This window comes from Lepidochelys olivacea, assembly GCF_965140295.1.
Source record: "Lepidochelys olivacea isolate rLepOli2 genome assembly, chromosome: 21".
In the NCBI taxonomy this organism is placed as follows: domain Eukaryota; kingdom Metazoa; phylum Chordata; order Testudines; family Cheloniidae; genus Lepidochelys; species Lepidochelys olivacea.
Genome location: NC_140431.1, coordinates 14,670,313 through 14,694,791, shown reverse-complemented (window position 1 = coordinate 14,694,791; position 24,479 = coordinate 14,670,313). Strand labels below are relative to the sequence as shown.

Sequence of the window (24,479 nt, the reverse complement as noted above, 5' to 3'; positions counted from 1 at the left end):
TTATTGTGTGTCATAGCCATTGCCCTGTTAGTAACTAACGGAGAGTCTCCTTCAGATCCCCCTGCTCCACAAGGGGAGCTAAGTTCTGATTCCACGGTTCCTGGGAAGCACCGAATGGTCACCAGGGGGCAGCCACATCACACCCACAAAACCCACAGCGTGGCTCAACCGCCATCCCTATTGTGCGGACTGGGGAAACTGAGGCCCAGGTTAGCGACTTGCCCGAGGCCGCGGCAAGTCAGTGGCAGAGGGCAGGAGTCACCAGCTCTCCAAGCGATGCCTCTGAAAGGGATGCGGCCCAACAGCTGTGTCCTCTGCGTCGAGTTTGTTCACAAAGCCCGGGGAACGACAATATTCTCTTTGTTGAAACCAATGTCAGTGTCTTAAATATTCCCCTTGTCACCTTTGCTGGGAGGAAAAGGGATCAGTTTCCTTCTGGGTTTTATCTTAAGAGAAAAGGGGGAAACGAAGTGCAAGCCCTGAGCATGAGCCAGAGCTGAGGGGATGAGAGCAGGGGCTGCCACAGGAGGGGGTCTGGTGGGACAGCTCCCGCCCCGGGCCAGCTTGGCCATCCCGGGTAAGGGGAGCCCAGGGCCATGGTGCTGGTGTTAATTAGTGCTGGGCCAGGGGCTGACCTAGGGCTGGGGAACACCTGCCACCTGGATTCTCCTGACTTGGGGGCTGGATTGCTGGCGTTGCTGCTAACCTGGGCAGGGAGGGTTGTGATGGGCCAAGAACCAAAGCCATCCTCACGCCATTGTTACAGATCCAGGGCACGGCATGGCAGCCGGCCAGGGACAGGCAGAGTGCAGGGGGGCGCTGAGCAGGCTGGCTCATGCTCTCCGGGGGGTGGGGGAGCACTGCCCTAACACCCATGTGGGGAAGCTTTTCTCTGGAAAGGGTTAGAAAGGGTGGCAGGTCTGACTGCCCAGATAGGGCACGCATTCAGTCCCCAGTTACAGAGCGTGATGGGGCTCGAGAGCAAGGGGAGTCTGGGGCTGTCCTCTGCTGAATGGAGGATAGTTTGGGGATGGATGGATAGATAGATGGGTGTGTCTGAGGATGGAGGGATAGAGAGGTATGAAGAGTGATGAGATGGATGGATGGAGGGATACATGTGGGTAGCTATGGGGAGGGAGGTGTATGGGGTGGGTGGATGGGTGTGTATGGAGATGGATGGATGGAGGGGTGTGTGTATGGGGTTGGATAGGTAGATAGAGGGTACATATGGGTAGCTATGGGGAGGGAGGGAGGGATGTTTATGGGGTTGGGTGGATATGGATGGATGGAGGGGTGTGTGTATGGGGTTGGATAGGTAGATAGAGGGTACATATAGGTAGGTATGGGGATGGATGGAAGGAGGAGTATGTATGTTGACGGATGGATAGAGGGGTGTGTGGGGGGTTAGATGGAGGATGGGAATGGATGGAGGGATAAAGGGAAGTGCGTGGGAATGGACAGAGGGGGTGCCTATGGGGATGGATAGAAGAGGCTGGTGGCTGGCCCAGCTAGATTAGAATCATAGAATATCAGGGTTGGAAGGGACCTCAGGAGATCATCTAGTCCAACCCCCTGCTCAAAACAGGACCAATCCCCAATTTTCTGCCCCAGATCCCTAGATGGCCCTCTCAAGGATTGAACTCACAACCCTGGGTTTAGCAGGCCAATGCTCAAACCACTGAGCTATCCCTCCCCCCTTACTCTCTCCTTACTCTCAGGCTCTTCCCTGTTCCCGTTTGTGGGGACGGTGCCTGATCAATTGTGAGAGCTCTGGGTTAGAAGCCATTTTTGATAATGTCACCATAAATGAGCCAGTTCCCAAACATTTTGGTGCTCCCCGCCCCCTCTTGCTCCCAGGCTGTCCCCGTGCAGACCCCACGTCCCCGCTCTGCCCTGCAGCCCCAAGCCTGGGCAGCAGTGACTCCCCCAAGCATTGGGTTATGCCAGCCCTGCTCACTGTGTTGGAGCTTCTGCCACCCCCACCCTGAGCCAGGGGGATTTGGAGCCAGCCTCTCCGTGCCTTGCCCCATGGGCGGCTGCCCTCCCCTGGGGGATCTGGGCTGCCCTCCCCTTGCCAGGGGCACTGCCAGGAGGCCCCTGGCTCCCGTGCTGAGGGGTCTGGAGCAATGAACAGTGAGAATGTAAATTACCCCCCTGCGAGGCTCTTGTGCACTGTATCCCAGCAGGGCCTTGAAGAGTCTGCTCTGGGCAGCTGAATGCAGCTACCCTGCGTGCAGCTCTGCGAGTGCACGGCCCCCCAGTGTTCTGCCCCTTCCCGCTCCATGCTGCTTCACCGCTCAGGCCCCCCGGCGCTGCCCATGCCTCTCACTCCTAACCTGCCATCCCTCCCCCTGTGATTCCAGCCCTGCCCCTTCTCCCTAGCCTTGGAAATGCCCCGTATTCCTGATCCAGAGCCCCCCTGCTATCCCAACCCTGATCTCTTGCCTCCTTCCCTCCCCCCACCCCGATCTGCCGCTGCCTGACCAGCTCCATCAGTTTTTGGTCTGTGCAGACCCTGAGCAGAGACAGTTGGTTCCAGGACAAGGACAAAGTCTCCTGGGATCTAGGTTGGGAGCCCCCAAACTCATGTCTCATCTGCAGCTGGGGACTTGCAATCCCCTAGTAGCTGGCTCTCGAAATAGCGGGAGGGTGAAGTGGGCTAGAGAAACCAGGTGAGACAATGAGAAGGCAAGACCAGGTGCTGACGTGGAGGGGGACAGTCCGGAGCCCCACAGAGCAATCGTGCGGCTTTGCCCGAGCTAGCCGAGGGGCAGCCTGCGTTGCGGCGGGAATGACCGTTCCCTCCCGCTGGCCGAGGCTCTACCCCGCAGAGATGGGAGAAGGTGAGACCCAGGCCTGCGGGGGCAGTGCTTAAAGTGTGCGGGAGGAGGAGAGTCTCAAGGGGTCACAGACTCGGCCAAACTCCACCCCCCCAAATTAAAAATGGAGCCGGCTGGCTGAGGGGGCGCCCTTTAAGCACTCTATGTGGGGTGGGGAGCTCTAGTGATCCCACCCCCAAGGAGGAGGCAGCTGGAGCAGATGGGTAAGAAAGTGGGTTTAACTCTAATGTAAAGCTTTGCACTCGGGGGCAAGGAATGGGGTCTGCTGCTGAGGTGCTCAGGGCAGTGGCTGGCAAGGCTGGAGTTTCCTGCGGGGCCCAGCACCCGCCATGGGGCCAGCGCTGCAGGAGAGCCCAGCGTGCAGGGAAAGCCTGGCCCCATCCGTTTGGCAGCGAAGCCTGTCGGAGTCTCCCGCAAACCCACGGGCTGGGGCTGGGTGGGCCCATGGCTCCTCACTCAGCCCTGCCGGCGTTGATTCTGCAGGGAGCCTCCTGAACGTGAGCGTCGGCGACCAGGGCCACCCTGACTCCCTCTTCCTGTCATGGGACGAGCCGGCCGGGGGTGCCCTGGGCTACACCCTGGCAATCTACACGCTGGAGCCGGACGTGCTGCTGCAGAACGGATCAGCTGGACCCAACGCTACCAGCTTCCAGTTCCAGGGGCTTGTCCCCGGGGCAGGCTACAGCATTGAGGTCACGGCTGCTCTGGCCTGCGCGGAGACCGCAAGCCAGAGAGTCAGCGGCCAGACAAGTAAGGGCTCCCTACATTCCCCGCTGCTATCTCCCTCCCCTGCCCCGGGTTGGAGCGATGTGAGCCCCGAGGGAGGCACTGAGGGAGCAGGTCTCATGTTACCCCCAAACCAGGGGCTGTGGTTGCAACTGGCCCTTGTATGGGAGGAGCCCTTGTCCAGAGCTTGCAAAGGGGACAGGAGAAGCCCTGCATGTCAGAGGAGAAGGGGACGCAGGGCGAAGCACGGCCTGTCCCCCCATTAATCTCCCACCCGCTCCGGGGTTAGTCCCTTTTCCTGCCCCCTTAGCACATAACCAGCACCAGCTCACATTCACCCCAGGGCTCCAGAGACCAGCCGATGGCACCCCTTGCTGGCTTCTTTCCAAATCAGCCTGGCGTTCCACCTTGCAGAGGAAGGCGATCCAGACCTAGGGCAGGGTACCTGGATCTCTCCCCCGCCCCTCCCCAGCTCCCTCAGTCTTTGGGAGAACCAGGGGCGTGGCATGGACTGCTCTGTGCTGCAGACCCCCCCCCCCACTCTTCCAGCCTGGTGGTGGGGGAGGGAAACATGGAGATTCGGGGCAGGGGGGATTGGTGGGGAACGGTGCTGAGGAAGGGAGAGCAAAGCGATGAGGGGTGAAAGGAAAGTGACCGAAGGATGAAGATGGGGAGATGGGGAAGACACTGGGCTCCCAGGGGCATGGATTGGCAGGAGGGGAGCTGGGGGCTATTTATGGTCACACTTAACAGGATGTCCTTCGTGGGAAGGTCACTCTGCAGAAATGGCACCAGGCGGACTGAGAGGGAGATGCTCCAAGCCCCGGCTTTCCCAGTGAATTCCCAGAGCCCGACTCTAGGGCAGATCCCATTAGATCCCGTTGGGCCCCTGGTATGGGCTCACAGAAATCCCTGCCAAACCGTTCCTCAGGGACAGAGCGGTGGCTGAGCTGGGCTGACAAAGGGGCTCGGGGGGTGGCTCTGGCATGGAGTCCAGCTAGATGGATCCAGCATGTCGGGGGATCTGACAAGGACCCTCTCCAGGCTCTGTGGGCGCCCGGTCAGTCTCACGCCATGGCTGTGTGACAGGCACACTGTGGCTGCCAGGACATGCTGTGTGTTGTGCTTGGCCCAGGCCCTGCTCCCGTGCACAACGTGAGTCTGAGCAGCAGCGGGAGCCCCTCGGCCCTGCGAGCCTCCTGGACGGACGCCCCCGGCCAGAAGGACGGCTACCGGCTCGTTCTCTACCACCTCGACTCCCAGGGGGCCGTGAGGAACGAGTCTGTCCCCGGAGCCATCTCCACCTTCCTGTTCAACGGGCTGCTGCCTGGCAGCGAGTACGCCCTGAGGATCAGCACGCTGGCTGGAGCGAGGCAGGCCAGCACCAGCGCCCATCAGTGGACAGGTGAGCAGAGCGGGTGGGCTGCAGCCGCGAGCCCGGGCGGGGCTATGTGCCAGAGATGGCGGCATGGCTGTGCCCTGGTGGGGACGGGCTCTCCTGGGCATGTGAGAGCTGGGCCAGCAGCCTGTTATCTGTGTGAGCTGGGGCTGTGGGGCGTGAGACTGGCCCGAGTGTGAGCTGGGCATGGGGTGGGGAGGTTTGGTCCACCCCCTTTGTATGCATGTGAATGGGAGGGGGGCGCCCCTGACTGGTGGTTGAGACCTAGAGAGCGGCTTTGCCTGCTCGCCTCTGTTCCCATCCCGGCACTGGGTGGGTTTGTTTCTATTTACCGTGAGGTGCTCATCCCCGTGGCGGGAAGAGCTGGCGACACCTGCATCTCACCTGCCCCGCCCAGCCCCAAGGCCATTCACATCTGCCCCCTTGCCCGACCCAGACTGGCTGCTCTGCCCTCCTCCCTCCCTCCAGCAGCCTTGGCCCTGGGGGTGATGGCAGAAGGGCCCCAGCTAGTCTGAGCCATGGAGCTGGTTCAGCGTCCAGGCCTGTCCCTTCCCACTGATCCCAGCGCCCCAAGAAGGCCCTTTCCTATGGAGCAAGAAAATCTGACTTGGACTGTGCCCAGCTACCCCTGCTTAACCCTCCCCTCACCTGGGGCAGCCCGGGCTGGCACGTGCCCGAACACCAGGGCTGCACAGAGGACACAGGCTGCCCTGGTTCAGCGAGCGGCTGCTCTTGGCTGGGAAGGAAACAGGAGGCAATCAGCATCGGCAGCGCCCTGCACAGCGGAGGGGCCGGTGGGTCAGGATGCTGTCTGCATGGCTGTCTCTAGCATGGACGCAGCGAGTCCCACCGCAGTGAGGCTGTCCGCAGCGCTGGGTACTGGAGCCCCAGGCATTCAGCACGGGGCTCAGGTGTGAGATCTGCTTGGGGCAGCCTGTAATGGCTCCTGCCAGCTCTGCCAGGTTACCTCTTGGCCCCCAGCATCCCGCTCTGGCCTCTGGGCGCATCTCAGCAGGAGGAGCCCAGTCACTCTCATGAGGACATTCAGGAGTCTCCCATCAGGGAGCCATGGCCAGGCCATCCCCATCCTCTGCCTTGCGTGCTGGGGGTTGCCTAGCTGGGAGCCACTCAGCCCCCCTTGGGCTTCTCTGGTTCCTGCCTGCCTGCCCCTCCAGCGCTGGAACCTGGTGCTATGCAAGCCCCCCAACTCCACCGGGTAAAATGATCTACCTCCCCACCCACACCCCCCAGACCCCTGGCAGGCTGGGCACTGCCAGCCACAAATCTCCCCAGCTCCCATCTGTGTCCTCAGCACCCACCGCCCCGGCAGCTCTGACACTCCAGAGCCTGGGCTCCAGCACCAGCCTCTTTGCCTCCTGGAGCGGTGCCGAAGGAGCTGCCTGGCTGCACTTAACCCTCCACAACCTGCTCTCCCGCACGGTGACCAGGACAGTATCAGCCAAGAGGGGTCTCTCCAACTATACCTTCCAGCACCTCCGCCCCGGCACCCCGTACCACCTGGGGGTGAGCGCCGCCGCTGGGCCGTACTGGGCAGCGGGGCCCAATGCCACCGCCTGGACATGTGAGTACAGCTCTCCAGGGACAGGGGAGGGGGCATAAGAACATAAGAGTAGCCAGAGTGGGTCGGACCAAATGTTCGTCTAGCCCAGTATCCTGTCTACTGACAGTGGCCAGTGCCAGGTGCCCCAGAGGGAAGGTACAGAACAGGGAATCATCAAGTGATCCATCCCCTGTCTCCCATTCCCAGCTTCTGGCAAACAGAGGCTAGGGACACCATCCCTGTCCATCCTGGCTAATAGCCATTGATCGACCTGTCCTCCGTGAACTTATCTAGTTCTTTTTTGAATCCTGTTATAGTCTTGGCCGTCACAACATCCTCTGGCAAGGAGTTCCACAGACTGACTGTGCGTTGTGTGAAAAAATACTTACTTTTGTTTGTTTTAAACCTGCTGCCTGTGAATTTCATTTGGGGACCCCCAGTTCATGTGTTATGAGAAGGAGTAAATAACACTTTCTGATTTACTTTCTCCACACCAGTCGTGATTTTGTAGACCTCAATCATAACCCCTCGTAGTCATCTCTTTTCCAAGCTGAAAAGTCCCACTCTTATTAATCTCTCCTCATACGGAAGCCGTTCCAGACCCCTAATCATTTTTGTTGCCCTTTTCTGAACCTTTTCCAATTCCAATATATCTTTTTTGAAATGGGGCGACCACATCTCCACGCAGTATTCAAGATGGATTTATATAGAGGCAATATGATATTTTCTGTTTCATTATCTATCCCTTTCTTAATGAGGCCCAATATTCTGTTCGCTTTTTTGACTGCTGCTGCACATTGAGTGGATGTTTTCAGAGAACTGTCCACAATGACTCCAAGATCTCTTTCTTGAGTGGTGACAGCTAATTTAGACCCCTGGTGATGCAGCATCTGCCTTATGCCATGGCCCGTCATTGTGGAGCAGGGACAGCTCAGGAGCCAGACAGCAGCATGGCCAGCTCCTGCGATGGTGCTTTTTCTGAAAGCCCTGGCTCCTGGAGTCAGGTGATGACGTTAGACTATTGGCTTCTGTTTTTAAAAAGAGTCCGTTTCCAGCCCTCGTGATTGGGGAGCAGAGCCTGAGACTATGAACCCTTGATGCTCAGGTCAGACAGTGGAGAGAGGAAGAGGGAGAATGAATCATTTGAAAACATCCCATGGCTTGTTTTTAAGGCAACCCTATGATTTTTGGTGCCCCACTGCTGATTTGTGAGATTACAGATATTCCTGCACCCTCTTTTCAACTAACTATCCAGGTAGCTACATCTCGGAAAAATGCTTCTTGTTAATTGTGGTGCAGTTACTTTTGGGAGCTGTGCATCTCATCAGCTGCCCGCTTACTGCCATAGAGCGTCTCTGACTAGACTCATTCTCTGATGCAGCTGCTGCCTAGAGATTAACAAAATGTTACATGGTGCCAAAACATTCAAGGTCTGTTCCGAATTGGGAGTTAGTTTCAAGGACAGGCCCCGAATCAAAGAATGAAACAGTAGCAGGAACAGGATAAGATGAAGCTGGGGAGAATTTAGGCTGACAATCCAGATTGGTGAACTCACAATGAGCTCTATGAGGCTGTGGGCTTGTCTCCCAGGGGAGCGGGGTGCGGGTGCCATTACTTGGGACAGTTAAACTGAGTCTGGTATAACACAGTGTAAGGAACAGCTCTGCTCTGGCCTGTGTGAGAGGGAAGGATTAGCTGATCTCAGTCTTCTCCATCTCCTACATCTCTAATTCATGCTTCTGTCTCTTCTGGGGGACCTCTCTTTGGGACAGAGGCTGGGGAGGGCAGGACAGAGATGTGGGGCAAGGGTGGCACTGCCTGCTCTAGCCAGTGCAGTCACTGACTTCTCCCTGAAAAGGAGACGGCTTCTGCCCTGGGTGAGTGGATGAGGCTGTCTGGGGGCAGCGTATGCCTGGGGGTTCTTTTTAGGAGATATTTGAGCTGCTGGGCACTGACCCTCCACCCTGTGTTCTCCTCCCTCCCAGACCCCCTGAGCCCAGCCAACCTGACCCTGAGCATCACTGGGGAGGCTGGCTCATTGCAGGCTCGCTGGATCCCACCCGCTGGAGAGAGGGACCATTATCTGGTGACCTTGCTTCAGGGAGCGAGCAGAGCCCTGGCCAGGAATGTGTCTGTGGGAGGAGACAGCGCTCACGTCAGCTTCCACGGGCTGAGTCCTGGGAACCAGTACTCGGTGCGAGTGACAGCCGTGGCTGGGCCTCACAGGGCACCTTCTCCCAGTGCCGCCGCCTGGACACGTAAGCAGCAATCCCGTGCTCGCGACCCAAAGGCACTGGGGGGTCAGGGAGGCCAGGACAATGGCCTGCGCCTTGACCCCTCGCTGCTATTGGGCTGGGGTGTTAGAGGTCCCAGTGGGTAAGCCTGGCCCATGCGTGGCTCTGGGGTGGGCAATGTCACTGGAAGGTCCTCGAGGAGGGAGGGCCGGGCTGCCTGGCTGGGCATGCTGTTGTCACTGGGGTCACTCCTGGGTGACTGTGCTGAATAAGGATCTGAGAGAGGAGTTCTGATATATCAGCTGACCTGACACAAGGTCACCTGGCCATTGATGAAGTGGTTGGTGCTCAGGATTGGCAAGCTTTGTGAGCCTGCTTCTTGCTGTCACCAGAAACCAGAGCCTGGGGCCTGGCCTGGAGAGCAGTGCCAGAGGGCGACGCAGGGCCAGGCTTTGCACAGCACAGCCCTCACCCTGAATGGGCCGCGAAGACAGAGCTTCCCCGTTGGGGTCACCCTGGCTCTGTGGCTAACAAAAGGTCCTCTATCTCCAGGGCCATCAGTCCTGCCTCTCTCCACAGTGCTGAAGTGCCTTTAAATGAGTGACAGGGCATCAGAGTGATGCCCCCAGCTGCCCCCAGAGTTCCATACGGCTGTGCCCGCGATCCCACGCGTGGAGCAGCCCCTGGGTGCTGCACGGGGAGGGGCCCCTGGCTGCCCCCGTGCAGCGTGGTTCTGAGTGTACTGACAACACGGGGCTCTTTCGGCCTTTCAGAGCCATTAGCACCGCCTGGTGTGAGCCTCTCCAGCCAGGGGAGCACCTCCACCCTGCACGCCCGTTGGACGGAGGTGGCCGGAGCTGGGTACGTGGTGGCGTTGTACTCACTGGAGCCCCCTGCGCTGGTGAAGAATAGCTCCGAAGTGGGAGGTGTCACCAACCTCACGTATGAGGGGCTGAGCCCGGGGACCCGCTACACCTTTGTGGTCAGCGCGGTGGCTGGGCCTTACATCTCCCCACCCCTGCGCGTCACCAACTGGACATGTGAGTGCCACCGGTGCCCGCCACGGGGGCTGACAGGGATGGAGATGGAGCCAGGGGCACATGCGAGTTCCCAGAGGGCTTCTCAGCTGCTCGTCCTGGTGATGTCACAGATCAGTGCTTGTGACATCCCTGGTGCATCTTTTGTGGCCTGACTGACTAGAACAGCAGAAGGATCAGAAGGACCCTGGGGTTTAGTGACACCTGGAACCCATGGGTCAGCCCAATCCAGCGTCTGGACTAGCCCACAGGATCAGAGCATAGGTCTGTCTAGCCCAGGCCCCTGCCATGCTGCATCAAGCCATAGGCCCATTTACTAAGCTATCTCCCCTCTGCTGCACCTGATTGGGCCATGTGTCCACCTTGTCCGTTATCCACCTACCTCCTGCCTTAGATTGGACCACAGGTCTCGACTGAGTCCAGTGTCCACCCCCCACCACACCAGTTCAGGCTGTCAGCCCAGCCAGCTGGCCTCTCCTTCTTACCGCACTAGATCAGACTGTCAGTCCTTTATCCCACCTTCTGCGGGGACCCGCACTTGGCACTTCATTGGGAAGCGAAACTCCCCAAAATGCACGTAAATCACGGTGCCCTGCTGGCTCTGAGCGGAGGGTCGGCAGGTGACCCGCTAGGCCCTCAGCAGGGGGCCTGACGGCTGAGGTTTGTTTGCCCTGAGAATATGGGGCAGGATTCTCCCCCGGTCCCCTGTGGCTGTGGACCCTGCTGTGGCAGTAACGGGCACAGGGGAGGGTGTTCCAGGCCAGGCAAGTCTGGGACCATGGCAGAGCCCATGGGAGGCTCTAGCAGTCTGCTCCCGATCCATTGCCCGGCTTTGACTCCAGTCCCTTTTCTCCCCTAGATCCTTCGCCTGTGGAAGAGCTGAGCCTCAGCAACCAGGGACAAAGCACCTCCTTGCACGCCTCTTGGAAAGGAGCTGCTGCCGGCAGCGTAACTTACAGCGGTGTCCTCCTCGAAGCCAAGTCGCAGGCGTGGCTCAGGAATGTGACCCTGGGGGAGAGCTGCACTAACGTCACCTTCCAGGGGCTGAGCCCCGGGCGTCAGTACACCCTGGAGATGGCTGCCGTGGCTGGAGCTTACAGGTCGCCTGTGCGGACGGCCACGGACTGGACATGTGAGTGGAGGCCGCTCTCCCAGACCTGCCTGTCTCCTGAGCTGGCTGTAGCGTGGGCAGTTTAGGCTCCAGAGGAACGGAGAAGAGTGACAGCCGGGAGTCTAGAGACGACAGTGTAGCGATGGGTGCTTTGGGAATGCTGGAGCTGAGAAGGTGGCTGGTTGGCTGGCTGGTCAGAGACATGTGAATGAAGGTGGCTAGCCAGGAGGAATCTGAGGGCCCAGTCCAGCCTTGGTGTAAGCAGAGGAGACTCCAGTGCAATTGGCGGAGTTAAACCAAGACGAAAGGTAGCCCCAAATGAGCCTGATTCTCTCCTCCCTTTCCCTTGTGTGTCCTGCCCACTTGTGCAAAATGAGTGCCAACCCCTTGGGATGCCCAGTGTTTGACACTCCCTTTGCACAGGTGTAAATGACACCCAGGGTGCCAGGCAGAATCCAGTGGGACCTGGAGTCTGGTTCTGGTTTAGATCCACCCCTATTCCCAGGCCAAGTTTCCGTAGGTCCCATGGTACTTTGTGTTGACACATGTGCAGCATTCCTCTGCACACGAGCTTGATGCCCCTGAAATCCGTCCCATCACATGTGGGTGTTTCACCTGAGCAGTGAGATCCGGTAGTTTTGCCCTGTCTCCACGCACGTCGAGGTGTTTCTGGCTTCCCACCTGTAGGCCGCGCGCTCAGTGGAAGGCATTCCGTTTGGGGTTACAGGAACTCCCAACTCTCGCTGGCAAACATTTTAAAAGCGGTGAGGCGGGTGCCAGCTTCAGGCGTGAGGACGCCGCTCCGTGCAGTGATGTTGCTCATATGTGGTGCAAGATTGCTCGATCCCGCCGGCATATCATTGGTGCTTAGCAGAAGGCTGGCTATTTGTGGGGCCTGGCTGGGCAGATTATTTGAGACAAATGCAGCTGGAATCCCAGTCCCCTACCTGCACTGTGACCTTTTAGGACTGTGGTTCATACAAACTTATTTTATTAGTGGGGCTTTTCTATGGTGCCCATCACCAGAATATCTGGGTACTTCCCTACCACCAGGTTCAGCCTCCCAGCACCCCTGTGAGCAAGGGAGGTGTTATACCCATTTTACGGATGGAGGCGCACCAAGGCTGGCTGACAGGTTCGCACCATGGCAGAGATGGGAATAGAACCCACATCTCCTGCCCCCCGACCCCATGTCTAAACCCCCAGCCCAGCCTTTCTCCCTCAAGAACCACAGCTCCCCCATCCCACTCTCTGCATCTCATTCCCCCACATCCATGGTACGGTAGCTATCATCCTCTTACCCACCTCTTTCTTTCAGACCCTTTGGCCCCATCTGATGTGACCCTGACCAGTAAAAGACACGCCCTGGGTCTCTCTGCCGCCTGGCACAGGGCTTCTGGGGACAGAGACCGGTTCCTCCTCCACCTCTACAGCAAGGAACTTTTGATGCAACAGAATGTCTCAGTGGGGCCAGACACTCAGAACTTCACTTTCCTGGGGCTTCTCCCCGGGATCCAGTACTTCGTGGAGGTGACGGCCCTGGCGGGACCCTACAGAGCCTCGGCACCATCTGCCATGGCGTGGACATGTGAGTAGGGGCTGCGGTCTCCTGCAGATTCTGGGTCTGTCCACAGTGCAATCAGAGGTGTGGCTGCAGCATGTGTAGACGTAGCTTTGATCTAGTTGGCACCAATAACAATAGCAGTGAAGCTGCGGCAGCATGGGCAGGTGTCATGTTCCTGGACCACATGTGGACTGGCTACGAGCCTGCTTCTAGACACCAGATGTGTTCAGCATAAGATCCTTTAATGCTCTGCCCGCTATGGCTGAGTTTAGCTTTAAATAAGATATTTTACACACAGTATAACGGCATACACCGAACAGTATAACACAGTTTAGCATTCCATTACATCTCCCCCTTTAAGTTCTGCATTCCTACCATTTACAGTATTCACAATGTCACAATTTGGGGAAGGCGGAAAATGCCTTTTTCCTTGTTTAGCTTCGGTCCAGACTGACTGATTAGGCTTAGGACTTTGTTGAGGGTTTTGTTGTTCTTCCATCGAAGATCCATATAATCAGAATATCGTCCATGAAAATTACAACTCTATTTGTATTCGTTAACGGTTCTGCCATCTTTCTTTGGAAAATTTTATGGGGCACTGGCAATGCCAAAAGGTAACCTTTGAAAGCAAAACCATCCAAATGGTGTGATGAATGTAGTCATTTTAGCACTTTCTTTGGCTAAAGGAATTTGCCAGAATCTGCTTGAGGCATCCAGCTTGGAGAATACTGTTGCTCCTTTCACTTTGGGGAGGAAGTCATCCAGTGTTGGGCGGAAAGATTGTTTCTCTCACAACTGCTTCATTAAGTCTTTTAAGAACCACACAGATTAATATTTTTCCATTTTTCTTTATAACCGGTACCATTAAGGGATACTATGCTGCTGGCTCAGAGATTTTCTTAATTATGCCAATCCGCTCCATTCTCTTTAACTCAGTTTCCACACTATAAAGTAATGGGATAGGAATGCTGTGAGGTGTATGTACACTATATGGTTCAGTATTGTCTTGTTAGGTTATTTGTACTGGATTTCCTCTCAAAAGTCCAGTATCACCAAATATTCTATTGAGTTCTTCCACCTTTCTCATTAGGCCCATCGTGGTGCCATGCTGCAGCTGAGAAGGCTGTTGGTCTGTGGTCTTTTGGTCACATACAATCTGAATGCCCAGCTTTTGTCTTTGTAAGTTGTTTCTGTGGTGAACTAGCCCATGCAGTTCAAAGAATACATCCAGGGTTAGTAAGAGCTGTGTCAGGTGACTTTAGCTCTGGGAGGGGTTGAAGGTGGTTGTAAGTACCTTCTGAGATATGAGTATCACATCAGTAGCTGAGTCAGTTTTAAAGTCAAGAGTCTTGCCGAGAATATTCAGTTTCACTCTCCAGGCAGGTTCTATGTCATCACAAGTGATAGATTACAGAAACAATGGCTTTTGATTGTCTGCAATATGAGTCAACTCCCTGACTGCTTTGTTGCAGCAAACAGCTGCAAAATGTCCATATTTCATGCATTTATTACCCCGCATGCCTCTGGCTGGACATACATCATCTCTTGGGATATGATTTTTTTCCCACACCTTGTGCATGTAGGCTGGAATTTGTCCTTCTTAGCCTGGAAGTTCTCTCTTCTTGCCTCAGGGATTTTATGATAATGACTTTTAACACCCAAGTGTCTGTTTACAGTTTCTAAGCTGGTTTCAGGACTTTCAAGTTGTCAGTTTCGCTATACAAAATATTTTCATGTTTTGCATTCCCCAAATCAGTTTTCAGTCAATATATGCAGAGCTCTTATAAAATAGTCAACATTTTCCCATTTCTTGAATTCTCTGGTGAAAACATGCTCTTCCATAAACCACATTTCTCTGAGGTATAAAGTATGCATCAAACATAGCCAGAACCTTTTCATAGTCATCTTTGTGACTGTCTTTAGTAAAGTCAAAGGATTTAAAGATATGCTTTACCTGCTTCCCCGTGAAGAAATTAAAGCAGATACCTGTATATCTTCAGTTCCTTTGTGCAGCTTGTTTGCAATTTGAAATCTTGCAAAATACTGCTTCCAGACTGTCCTTTGGGAAGGTTTGTGAAAGCTGCAGTTCTCTGGAGCATTGAAGAGTGGCATGCTGATAATATCCTGCAACCTTTGTTGCTGTTTTCCTTCTTTTTTTTGCTCTTAGTTTACTTTTGACACCATGTCATGCTTCTGTACCAGATATGGACTGGCTAGGGAGTTTGCTTCTACACCAGATAGGTTCATCATAAGATGTTTTAATGCTCTGTCTGCTGAGGTAAGCTTTAAATAAGGTGTTTTACACTACATTTTACACGTAGTGGCTGAGCAGTGCAATATGCTTTAGCATTCTATTGCACTGGGTATGTACTGGGGCAGGTAGCCTGCACTGCCATGGCCGCACTGCTATCAGTATCCGAGCTAGCTGGGTACGTCTGCCCATGCTGTGGTGTTTCCTCCTGGCTGTGGTGTAGGTATCCCCTTTGTCTCTGCTTCCAGCATTTGCAATGATACGACCGCTAGCAGCAGATATCTCCAATGGCTGGTGATGGGGCACTAGATGGGGAGGGCTCTGAGTTACTAAAGAGGATTCTTTCCCAGGTGTCTGGCTTCTGGGTCTTGCCCACATGCTCAGGGTCTAACTGATCACCATATTTGGGGTCGGGAAGGAATTTCCCCCAGCTCAGATTGGCAGAGACCCTGGGTGTTTTTCAACTTCCTCTGCAGCATGGGGCATGAGTCACTTGCAGGTTTAAGCTAGCGTCAGTGGTGGATTGTCTGTAACTTAAAGTCTTTAAACCATGATTTGAGGATGTCAGTAACTCAGCCAGAGGCTAGGGGTCCATAGCAGGAGCGGGTGGGGGAGGTTCTGTGGCCTGAAACATGCAGGAGGTGAGACTAGATGATCATGATGGCCCCTTCTGGCTTTAAAGTCTGTGAGTCTGTGATGCAGAGGCTGCTAGGCCAAAGCGGACAGCTGAAGAGGAGTTCAGCAAGAGCCATGAGTGCTCAGTGCTGCTGGAAATCGTTGGGTGCCTAATATGGGTTTAGGGGCCTGGCATTAGCCTCAGTGTCTGGGATGGCTTTGAGGGCGCTGCCTGCCAGTTCCAGCATCCACAGGTGGAACTGGGGTCCCCTAGCTTGGACATGGGAGCTCACGCTGTAACAGGCGTGAAGGGAGCGGAGAAACTGTAAGAGGAGGGGAGGCAGCTTCCGGGGCCAGCTGTGTCTGCCCGTCGCTCTCATTGCGGGGGTGCTGGGCTGAGAGTTGTCTGCCCTCAGTGGCAATGCCAGCCCCATGTGTAGCCCTGGAAGCACACAAGGCACCTCAGAGCACATGTGTCACTGTGTAGCTGTGCCCCAAACAGCTTGGGTAACGCACTGGCAAAGTGCATTCTGTGTCCCCCGCTGCAGGCTGGCCTGCTAGATAAAAGCCTGCTTTTGCTGCTGCCCATGAATGGAGCATCTCCTTTTACCCAGGTGGCTTGTGCTGCAGAGAGGAAGATCCTAGGTTCACAGTCTAGGACTCATCAAAAGGTTCTGTGGTGCCCATCACCACAGTATCTGGGCACCTGCCATACGGATGAATTCAGGCTCCCAGCACCCCCATGAGCTGTGGCCATTTTTCTTCTCTTCCCCCATCTAACGCATCTTCCTGCCTTTGTTTCCCCTCCCCAGACCCTGTGTCGCTGGCCAACGTGAGTGTGACACGTGGGCTGAGCCCCTGGGAGCTGCACGTGGGCTGGATGGAGTCAGGCGTGGAGGGAGATCACTGGGTGCAGCTCTACGCGGATGAGTCTCTGTCCATCATCAGGAACGTGTCCGTACGGCGTGGAGCTGCTCACGTCGACTTGGACGGCCTGGTGCCCGGGGCGCGGTACTGGGTGGAGATCGTCTCGCAGGCCGGACCCCACCGCACCTCCTCACAGACAGCTATTGGCTACACAGGTATAGCGTGGGCCCGGCGGTATGGGTGTAGCAACTCCTGCTCTTAGCTCTGGAGGTCCCTGGTTCAGTCCCCTCTGTGTCAGCCCAGAGGGCGGCTGTCACGCTGGGGCTTCCACAGGGCACTGCTTTGGGGTACACAGACTGACTGACTCAGGCTGCCCCCGCTCATCCATATCAACCCTGGGCAGAATCCCGGGGATCTCAGCCAGGCCTCTGATCCAAACTGAACCCCTGCTTGTGGGCTGGTTTGGGTCATGGAAGTGCCCCCCGAGTCCCCTTTACCTTTGAGGCTGGGCTCAGCAGACCCGACCCCTCCGATACTTAGCGCTCCCCTGGGGGCATATAGTACACTAGAACATGCCAGTCTCCGGGAGATGGTGCTAGCAGGTACCTGGCTGCAGGGGAACGGCACTTGGGTTATTGTCTTTCACAGATTTCTGTATCAGACCCACTCAGTTTCACAAGCAAATGGTTTTTGTTTTCTCCTAACAGCCAGCCCTGCCCACTCCGCCTGGGATCTCAGAGTCAAGCTGGGTTCTTTCCATCTTATGCCTCCCCGCCAGTAACCAGGAGCCAGTTGATGAGTGTACAGGATTATGTCTCTGTTGCAGGTTACACCTATAACTTCCTCACCTGGGTCCAAGTTCCTGAGCATGGAGGAAAGAGGCCGGCTTGACTCTCAGCTCCCAGGCTGAGTGTGACGGGCTGGCCGTTAGAGCACAGCACGGGGAGAAAGGGGGTCTTTCTGCCCTAACCCCAGGCCCTTGCTGCCCAGGAAGGTGTCAGAGAATGGGGTCCTCTGGCCCTTACCTCAGTCAGACACGTGCTATTACCCTGGGCCGTCACTGTCACCGCACAGCCACATGGAACGGGGTGAGGAGGCGAGATCTCGAGCATCCACCGTGCCTTAGTCTGGCTGTGAAGTGCCTGGGGCATTGGCTCTCCTACTCTTGCTCTAAGGACACAGGGCACGTGCCGTGTTTGCCCCTGCGGGCCCCCATGACGCTCTTTCTCCCTGCTAGCCCCTCTGACGCCACTGTCCCCAGCCGTGACCAACGGGGGCAGCACCTCCGCTCTGGCGGTGCGCTGGGAGGCCCCCGCTGGACAGAGAGACGGCTACCTGGTCAGCGTGGATGAGGACGGCTCCCTGGCAGCCAGGAGATGCCTGAATGTGGGGAAGGGCAACACCAGCGTCTCCCTGGCGGGGCTGGCCCCGGGATCTTGCTACCACATTGGAATTGCCACTCTCGCTGGACCCTACAGCTCCGACCCCCAGAATGTCACTGGCTGCACAGGTGAGAGCCCTGCCGGCTCTGCTGCTGGCCCGCCGGGCTGTGGGCTCCCAGGTCTCAGTCTGGCTCAGAGGGCAGAAGAGCCGGGAGCACTGGAGAGGTGATGGCATGAGAGAGGGGGGTGCCCCGGTGCAGGGCTGGAGGTGTTGTCCTGCCAGAGGTGCCATGCTTTGGCACCATGTATAAAAAGATGACTGCCGGTTCAGATTTCTGTAGGAACAATTGCTGTCTGCCTCCATCCCCCGCCCCTTCAACTGAACAGGGCCCTTCCTCACGTCCCGAGCTGTTGCTCTTGGCTGTTGCAGGGTGTCCCGGAGTCCCCGGGCGATGCTCTGGGTCTGCTCCCTATGAAGCCAAGCAGGACTCTGGGGGAGCCTCCTCTCTGTGAGCAGCCTGTCTGCAGGACACAAAGCTCACACAGCTTCCACCTTCCTGGGGCTGACCTCGGAGCATTCAGCATCCTCTGCCCCTCCATCCGCTTCCCACAGCGCGTCCGCCCAGGCGGGGTCCTGGGGAAGCCAGAGGGTCCTGCCCCCCAACTTTGCAGTCAGACGTGACTCTCAGCCAGCCAGTAAAACAGAAGGTTTATTAGACGACAGGAACATGGTCTAACACAGAGCTTGTAGGTGCAAAGAACGGGACCCCTCAGCTGGGTCCATTTTGGGGGGCAGTGAGCCAGACAACCACATCTGCCCTTCACTCCATGTCCCCAGCCAGCCCCAAACTGAAACTCCCTCCAGCCCCTCCTCCTCTGGGCTTTCTCCTTTCCCGGGCCAGGAGGCCACCTGATTCCTTTGTTCTCCAACCCTTTAGCTCTCACCTTGCAGGGGGGAAGGGCCCAGGCCATCAGTTGCCAGGAAACAGGGTGTTGGCCATTCTCTGTGTCCAGACCCCTGCACACACCTGCCCTCTAGGGCTCTGCAAGGATCGTATCCCATCACCTAGATACTTAAGAACTGCCTAGGGGAAACTGAGGCACCCCCACAATGTTCAGAGGAAACATTAAGAACAGTCCCGCTTCGTCACACAGGGGTGTCAGGCTCCTCCTCAGAGGTGGCTGCACGTCAGCGATGGGATTTTCCCTTCACTTGTGGCTCCCTCTTGCCCTGACTCCTGCCTCTCGGCCTTTTCCCTGCAGTCCCAGCTCCTCCTGCCAACGTGAGCCTCACCAACTCAGGCAGCTCCTCGGTGCTGCGCGCTGCCTGGGACGAGCCCCCTGGGGGCAGGGACCATTACCGGGTTATTCTGTACAGCCTGGTGCCCTGGGGCAGGGAGACAGCTCAGACCCTGGGACCCAACGCCCGGAACGTCACCTGGGCTCGCTTGGCAGCGGGCCGCAGATTCACTGCGCAAGTCACTGCTGTGAAAGGTCCCTACGAATCCTCCTCTGTCAACGTCACCCAATGGACGTGTGAGTGTGACGGGCTCAGGATCAACCCCCCAGCTCTGACCCTACGCCCCCCTCTGCCCTACTCAGAGCCTGGCTCCGTCTCCCCAGTTCTGATCCTACACCTCTAGAGACCCCTCTGCCCCTGGGGAACAGCCCCCAGCTCATCCCCACGCTCCCCTCTGCCCAGCGCCACTGCAGCATCCCTGCCTTTGGCCCCTGGGTGCCAGGCCCCACTCTGACCCTGCTATCCCTGGGAACCAGTCCCTGACCCCCACACCTCCTCCCTTACCCGGCTGCAGGTCCCAGGTGTGCTGCCCTCTGTGCTGCATGGGCAGGCAGCCCCCTTGGAGCTGCCGTGGGACCAGCTTGGTCCCTGGTGTCTGTGTTGCGTGCTGCTCTCGGGGGATGCAAGCTGGAGACCAGTGCTTGGCAGCGCCCCCACCTGCTGGATGAGAGGAGGCTGCCTGCTGGGGTGGGCTGTGCCCCTGGCAAGGCGGGGTGGGGCAGAAGCTGTGGTTGCTTCTGCCAGCGGAGGCTGACTGTGTCTCCCCTTCTTATCCAGCCCCCCTGGCTCCTGCCAACCTCACCCTGGCCAGCCCCTCTGCCTCCGCCCTTCAGGTCTCCTGGACGGGGGCGGAGGGGGGAGGAGAAGGCTACACCGTGGATCTATACGATGCCTCCTCCGGCAGGCACGTCGACCACGTCTTGCTCCCCTGGGGCGCTAGGAATCACACTTTCCAGAGCCTGACCCCGGGCACCCGCTACAGCGTGGGAGTGAGCACCACGGCAGGGCCTTACCACTCCAGCACCCGCAACCTCACCCACTGGACACGTGAGTGCCCCACCTTGCAGCCAGGGACCCCTTGGCTCTCCTGGCACAGGCTTGGCTTGGGGAGACCCATCTCCGCCCGGAGTCGTGTCCCGAATGGTGTCTAGGGCCTGTCCTGGGTGCCACTTCCACTCCATCTGCCCGTGTGCAGTTGGGACCTGGGGGATGCCACCCAATCCTGCCTGGTACTGGGAGGGCACCTCCATGAGGAGGTCAGCCATTGGGAGCTGTACGTATATTGCCAGTGTTTTCCTAAGGCCTTCCCCCTGGATCCTGGCAGGGCAGGGCACGGGGACTGCTTTACCAGCCCTACAGCTCTGTCCCTGCTCCCCTCCTGCACTGTGCCTGGACACCAGGATCGTGCCCAACATGCCAGAGGGGTGTCGGGGGCAGCCTGCCTTCCCTGCCTGCACCCCATGCTCTGGGCGGTGAGTTCCCGATACCTTGGATCGGGACTGGAGTTGTGTGGGGGATGGGCCAGCCCTTTAGGGCCTTGCAGATCATCCCACCCCAAAGCAGGGACTGTTCTGAGATCAGCCCGCTGGATTCCCCCCCCACCACCCGCAACACCCTTCACTCACATCCCACTACGTCCAGCTCGAGCAGTCTCTGCTGGGAACGTGGCCAGATCTCATGGGCCCGAGGCATCCAAGAGGAAGGCTGGGGCAGGGCAGGGGGAGGTGCGGGAGTCCCAGCCGAGGCTGGCTCAGAAGCCCCAGTGGTGGCGAGGCAGTTCTGTGACAGAGCCGTGGCCATTGGCGTCTTCCCGCCAGCCCCAACAGAGCCCGGTGGGACAGATCAGGGGCCCCAGCCTAGCTCGGACGTGCCCGGCTCTGGCAGGCCGAGTTATGAGATTGGGCCGGGTGGCCCACAGCTGCAGGCTCTGTACCCTGAAGTGTTTGGTTTCACCCCCAGGCCCTCTGGCCCCTCTGGCCGTGCGTGTGGCAAACCAGGGGCACCCCGACAGGCTGAGCGCATCCTGGGGAGCAGCCGCCGGGGGCCGCGAGGGCTACGTGCTGACCCTGTACCACGCGGGATCAGGCGCGGTGGCAGCCAGGGCCGTCGCTGGGGAGAATGCCCACAAATTCACCTTCGCAGAGCTGGCCCCAGGATACAGGCACTCGCTGGAGGTGGTCTCCATCGCCGGGCCCTACAGGGTGGCCGCAGCCAACGTCAGCGACTGGACCTGTGAGTGCTGGGGTTGTAAAGGGGGGGACGCATAAAGGGGGCGCTGCTTGCGAATGGAGCAGGAGGCCCTTGCAAGCGTAGAGCAGCATTTGGGAAGCTGCCTAGTGCTGGCAGGTACTCAGATGCCAGGCGGTGACATCAGTGGCTAAGGCAGGAGTGGGCAAACTATGGCCCATGGGCCACATCCGACCTGTGAGCTGATTTAATCCGGCCCTCGAGCTCCTGCTGCATATCCCCACTCTGGCTCCTATGTTTAGGGGCAGCCAGGGGACTCCGCATGCTGCCCCCACCCCAAGCGCCACCCCCACAACTCCCATTGGCCGGGAACTGCGGCCAAGGGAAGCTACAAAGGTGGTGCCTGTGGACAGAGGAGCACGCAGCAGAGCCACCTGGCCGCGCCTCCGCATAGGAGCCTGAGTGGGGACATGCCCGTGCTTCTGGGAGCTGCTTGAGGTAAGTGCCGCCCAAAGCCTGCACCCCTGAACCTCTCCCTCACTGCAACCCCCTGCCCCAGCCCTGATCCCCCTCCTGCCCACCAATCCCGTTGATCTGAGCCTGGAGCACCCTCCTGCACCCCAAACCCCTCATTCTCAGCCCCACCCCAGAGCCTGCACCTCCAGCCGGGGCCCTCACCCCCCTCCCTGCGCTCCAAGCCCCTGCCCCAGCCTGGAGCCCCCTTCTGCACCCTGAATTCCTCATTTCATGGCCTGCCATACAATTTCCATACCCAGATGTGGCCCTCGGGCCAAAAAGTTGGCCCACCCCTGGGCTAAGGGGAGGTGGGCTACCCTCCCCTGCACACGTCTCCATTCCCATGGGGAGAAGTGTGTGCACACCCATACACACTCACACAGACACGCACCCTGTATACACACCCACGTGCCCAAGGACACAGAAAGATGCACCCTCACTCACACATGGACAGAACGTGCCCACGCTGACGTGCCGATCACACACGCCCACTTACGCAGACGCACACCCATGGACACCTGCCTGCTCACACACATGCTAAGCTGTAGTGTGTACATAGCCTAAGCGGATGATCAGGGACTCAAGGTTCAAGGGCTAGTGAGTGAGGATATGGGAAATGAGTGGTTACGTAGCAAACAAAATCGGAACACGCTTTCTTGAGACTAAACTTAACTACCAAGGTAACCTCCACTCTAACGACATTTTATCTCACCCAAAGCTCTCTCCTGCCTTTCCAGCCAGGACCGCCTGAGACCTGCCTTTGGGGAGTGAAAAGCAGTGTCCTTTCTGTTCTTCAGTGAAGGTTCCCCGGGTGTTATCTTTGCCCCCGCCCCGCCCCGTTCATTGTCTTTGCTCCCAGACAGGAGAACTCCCCCGTGGCTTGTTTTCCCCTGAACTCCTTTCCTGGTGATTTCACAGCTCTTTGTTTAACATTTGACTTTGTATGTAAATGGGCGTCGGCTGTGTTAGCTTAGGGGGCTTGATTCACATTGCAACAGAGAGAGAGAAACACTTCTCAGCCGGGTTTCCTTCTTTGCTGGTGACTAATCCCTTGATCCAGCGTTTCAGAGCAGATTTCCAGTGTATACATAACTCCTCAAGTAGCATCTGTGCTGACCTTTCACAGCGATGTTGGTGAGCAGAGTGACACCGGCTTTCATTTCAAACTTCACCTGACAGTCTTTGGAGAACCAGAAATACAGACCAGAATCAGGAGATTCCTGTAACCCTCTTGCCAGCTGGCATTCAGAAGTTTGTGGGTCACAGGCTGTCACAACAGGGGCAGATGGCAAAGTCGCAGCAGTGCATGGGGCCCAGATAGGGGAGTGGGGGGAGAGGTGTGTGGCAGCAAGGCCCCCCCTTAACCTCAGGACGCACATACCCCTCAGTGCAATGCCTGTCATGCTGAGGATCCCATCCGCTCTGCCCCGTTTGTGATATAAGATCTGGTGTTTCCCCAGATCCTCTGGTACCCCCTAATATCTCCCTGGTGAATCAGGGGCACCCCGACAGGCTGAGTGCGTCCTGGGGAGCTGCGGCAGGGGGCCGGGATGGCTACACGCTGACCCTGTACCACGCGGGATCAGGCGCCGTGGCAGTGAGGGCCTCCGTTGGGAAAGACACCCATAATTTCACCTTCGTGAACCTGGCCCCAGGAAGCCAGTACCTGCTGGAGCTGGCTTCAACGGCTGGGCCCTACAGGATGTCTGCAGGGAACATCAGCGACTGGACATGTGAGTAGCAGGATTTTCATAATGAGCTAATCGGAGCCTTATATGGGTTCCCCAGCAGCTGTGTCTCTGAGTTCACAGCCCTGGGAGCCGAGCAGAACTGGTCCGCCGTTCCCAGCTGTGAATCCCAGAGATGGTCTCTGGCATTGATCAGTGAGTTCCCGGTTCCCTCTGGATCCTGTGACCTGTCACCACAACCATATGCGTTTTGGCTCCGTGGCTATGTGGGATCCAGAGGTGAACCTAGAACCAGGGAGCATCTGCTCCGCGAATTCAGGCCAAGTAAGCTGAGACCTGCCCCGCGGGAGGATTGGGGTATGACTTCATACTCAGTGGCCATGATGGGTTGAACCTGTGTCTACTCTGGAAATCAATTCTGTAAGATGAGCCCTGGAGTTATTGTCTGTCACTGATTTCTGTATCAGATCCACTCAGTTTCACAAGCAAATGGTTTTTGTTTTCTCCTAACAGCCAGCCCTGCCCACTCCACCTGGGATCTCAGAGTCAAGCTGGGTTCTTTCCATCTCATGCCTCCTCCCCAGTAACTAGGAGCCAGTTGATGAGTGTACAGGATTTTGTCTCCGTTGCAGGTTACACTTATAACTTCCTCACCTGGGTCCGAGTTCCTGAGGATGATGTGCATGGAGGAAAGAGGCCAGCTTGACTCTCAGCTCCCAGGCTGCGTGTGACGGGCCGGCCGTTAGAGAAAAGCATCTTTATATGTATAAACTGAGCTAATCTAACTGGGATTCCTTGAGACACCATGGATGTGAGACCCCCCCCCCCCCGATTCCCGTTTGGCCCATCTTTGAGTTGACCCGATTGGGAAGGATCTGGCCCTTGCTAATAGAACTGTGGCCATTTCCAAATGTGCTGAGAGGGGAGCGGGAGAGATTTAGGATCAAATGTGCCTGAGGGGCCCAAGACTCAGGAAGAGTCACTGGGTCTTAGGCTCCTAAGTCCCCTGGGTGTTTATGAACATTTTACCCATAATCCTCTAAAAAGTAGCTTGAGACCCCAAACCATTAACAGAACTATACCTGGCGACAGACACACACAGTCAGCTCCCCTCATCCCTGTCAGCCTGCTGCGTCCTGTGTCCCCTCTGCCAGGCGGCGCCATCTCGGGCACCCAGAGTGCACCCAGGTGTGCCCTCCCC

General features: G+C 57.2%; 1 protein-coding gene across 3 annotated transcripts in view; it reads left to right on the top strand.

Annotated features, from left to right (window-relative positions):
- LOC311510937 (receptor-type tyrosine-protein phosphatase V-like) overlaps positions 1-24,479 on the top strand; it is a 56,481-nt gene that overhangs the window by 5,438 nt on the left and 26,564 nt on the right. For all 3 annotated transcript variants that reach the window (XM_084611062.1, XM_084611063.1, XM_084611061.1), the window contains exons 4-16: positions 3,324-3,590; positions 4,702-4,971; positions 6,278-6,547; positions 8,512-8,784; positions 9,534-9,800; positions 10,657-10,929; positions 12,227-12,496; positions 16,151-16,420; positions 17,443-17,715; positions 18,851-19,123; positions 19,665-19,934; positions 20,847-21,119; positions 23,051-23,323. In XM_084611062.1, coding sequence (XP_084467188.1) covers positions 3,324-3,590; positions 4,702-4,971; positions 6,278-6,547; positions 8,512-8,784; positions 9,534-9,800; positions 10,657-10,929; positions 12,227-12,496; positions 16,151-16,420; positions 17,443-17,715; positions 18,851-19,123; positions 19,665-19,934; positions 20,847-21,119; positions 23,051-23,323 — 3,522 coding nt within the window. The remainder of the gene's footprint in view (positions 1-3,323; positions 3,591-4,701; positions 4,972-6,277; positions 6,548-8,511; positions 8,785-9,533; positions 9,801-10,656; positions 10,930-12,226; positions 12,497-16,150; positions 16,421-17,442; positions 17,716-18,850; positions 19,124-19,664; positions 19,935-20,846; positions 21,120-23,050; positions 23,324-24,479) is intronic.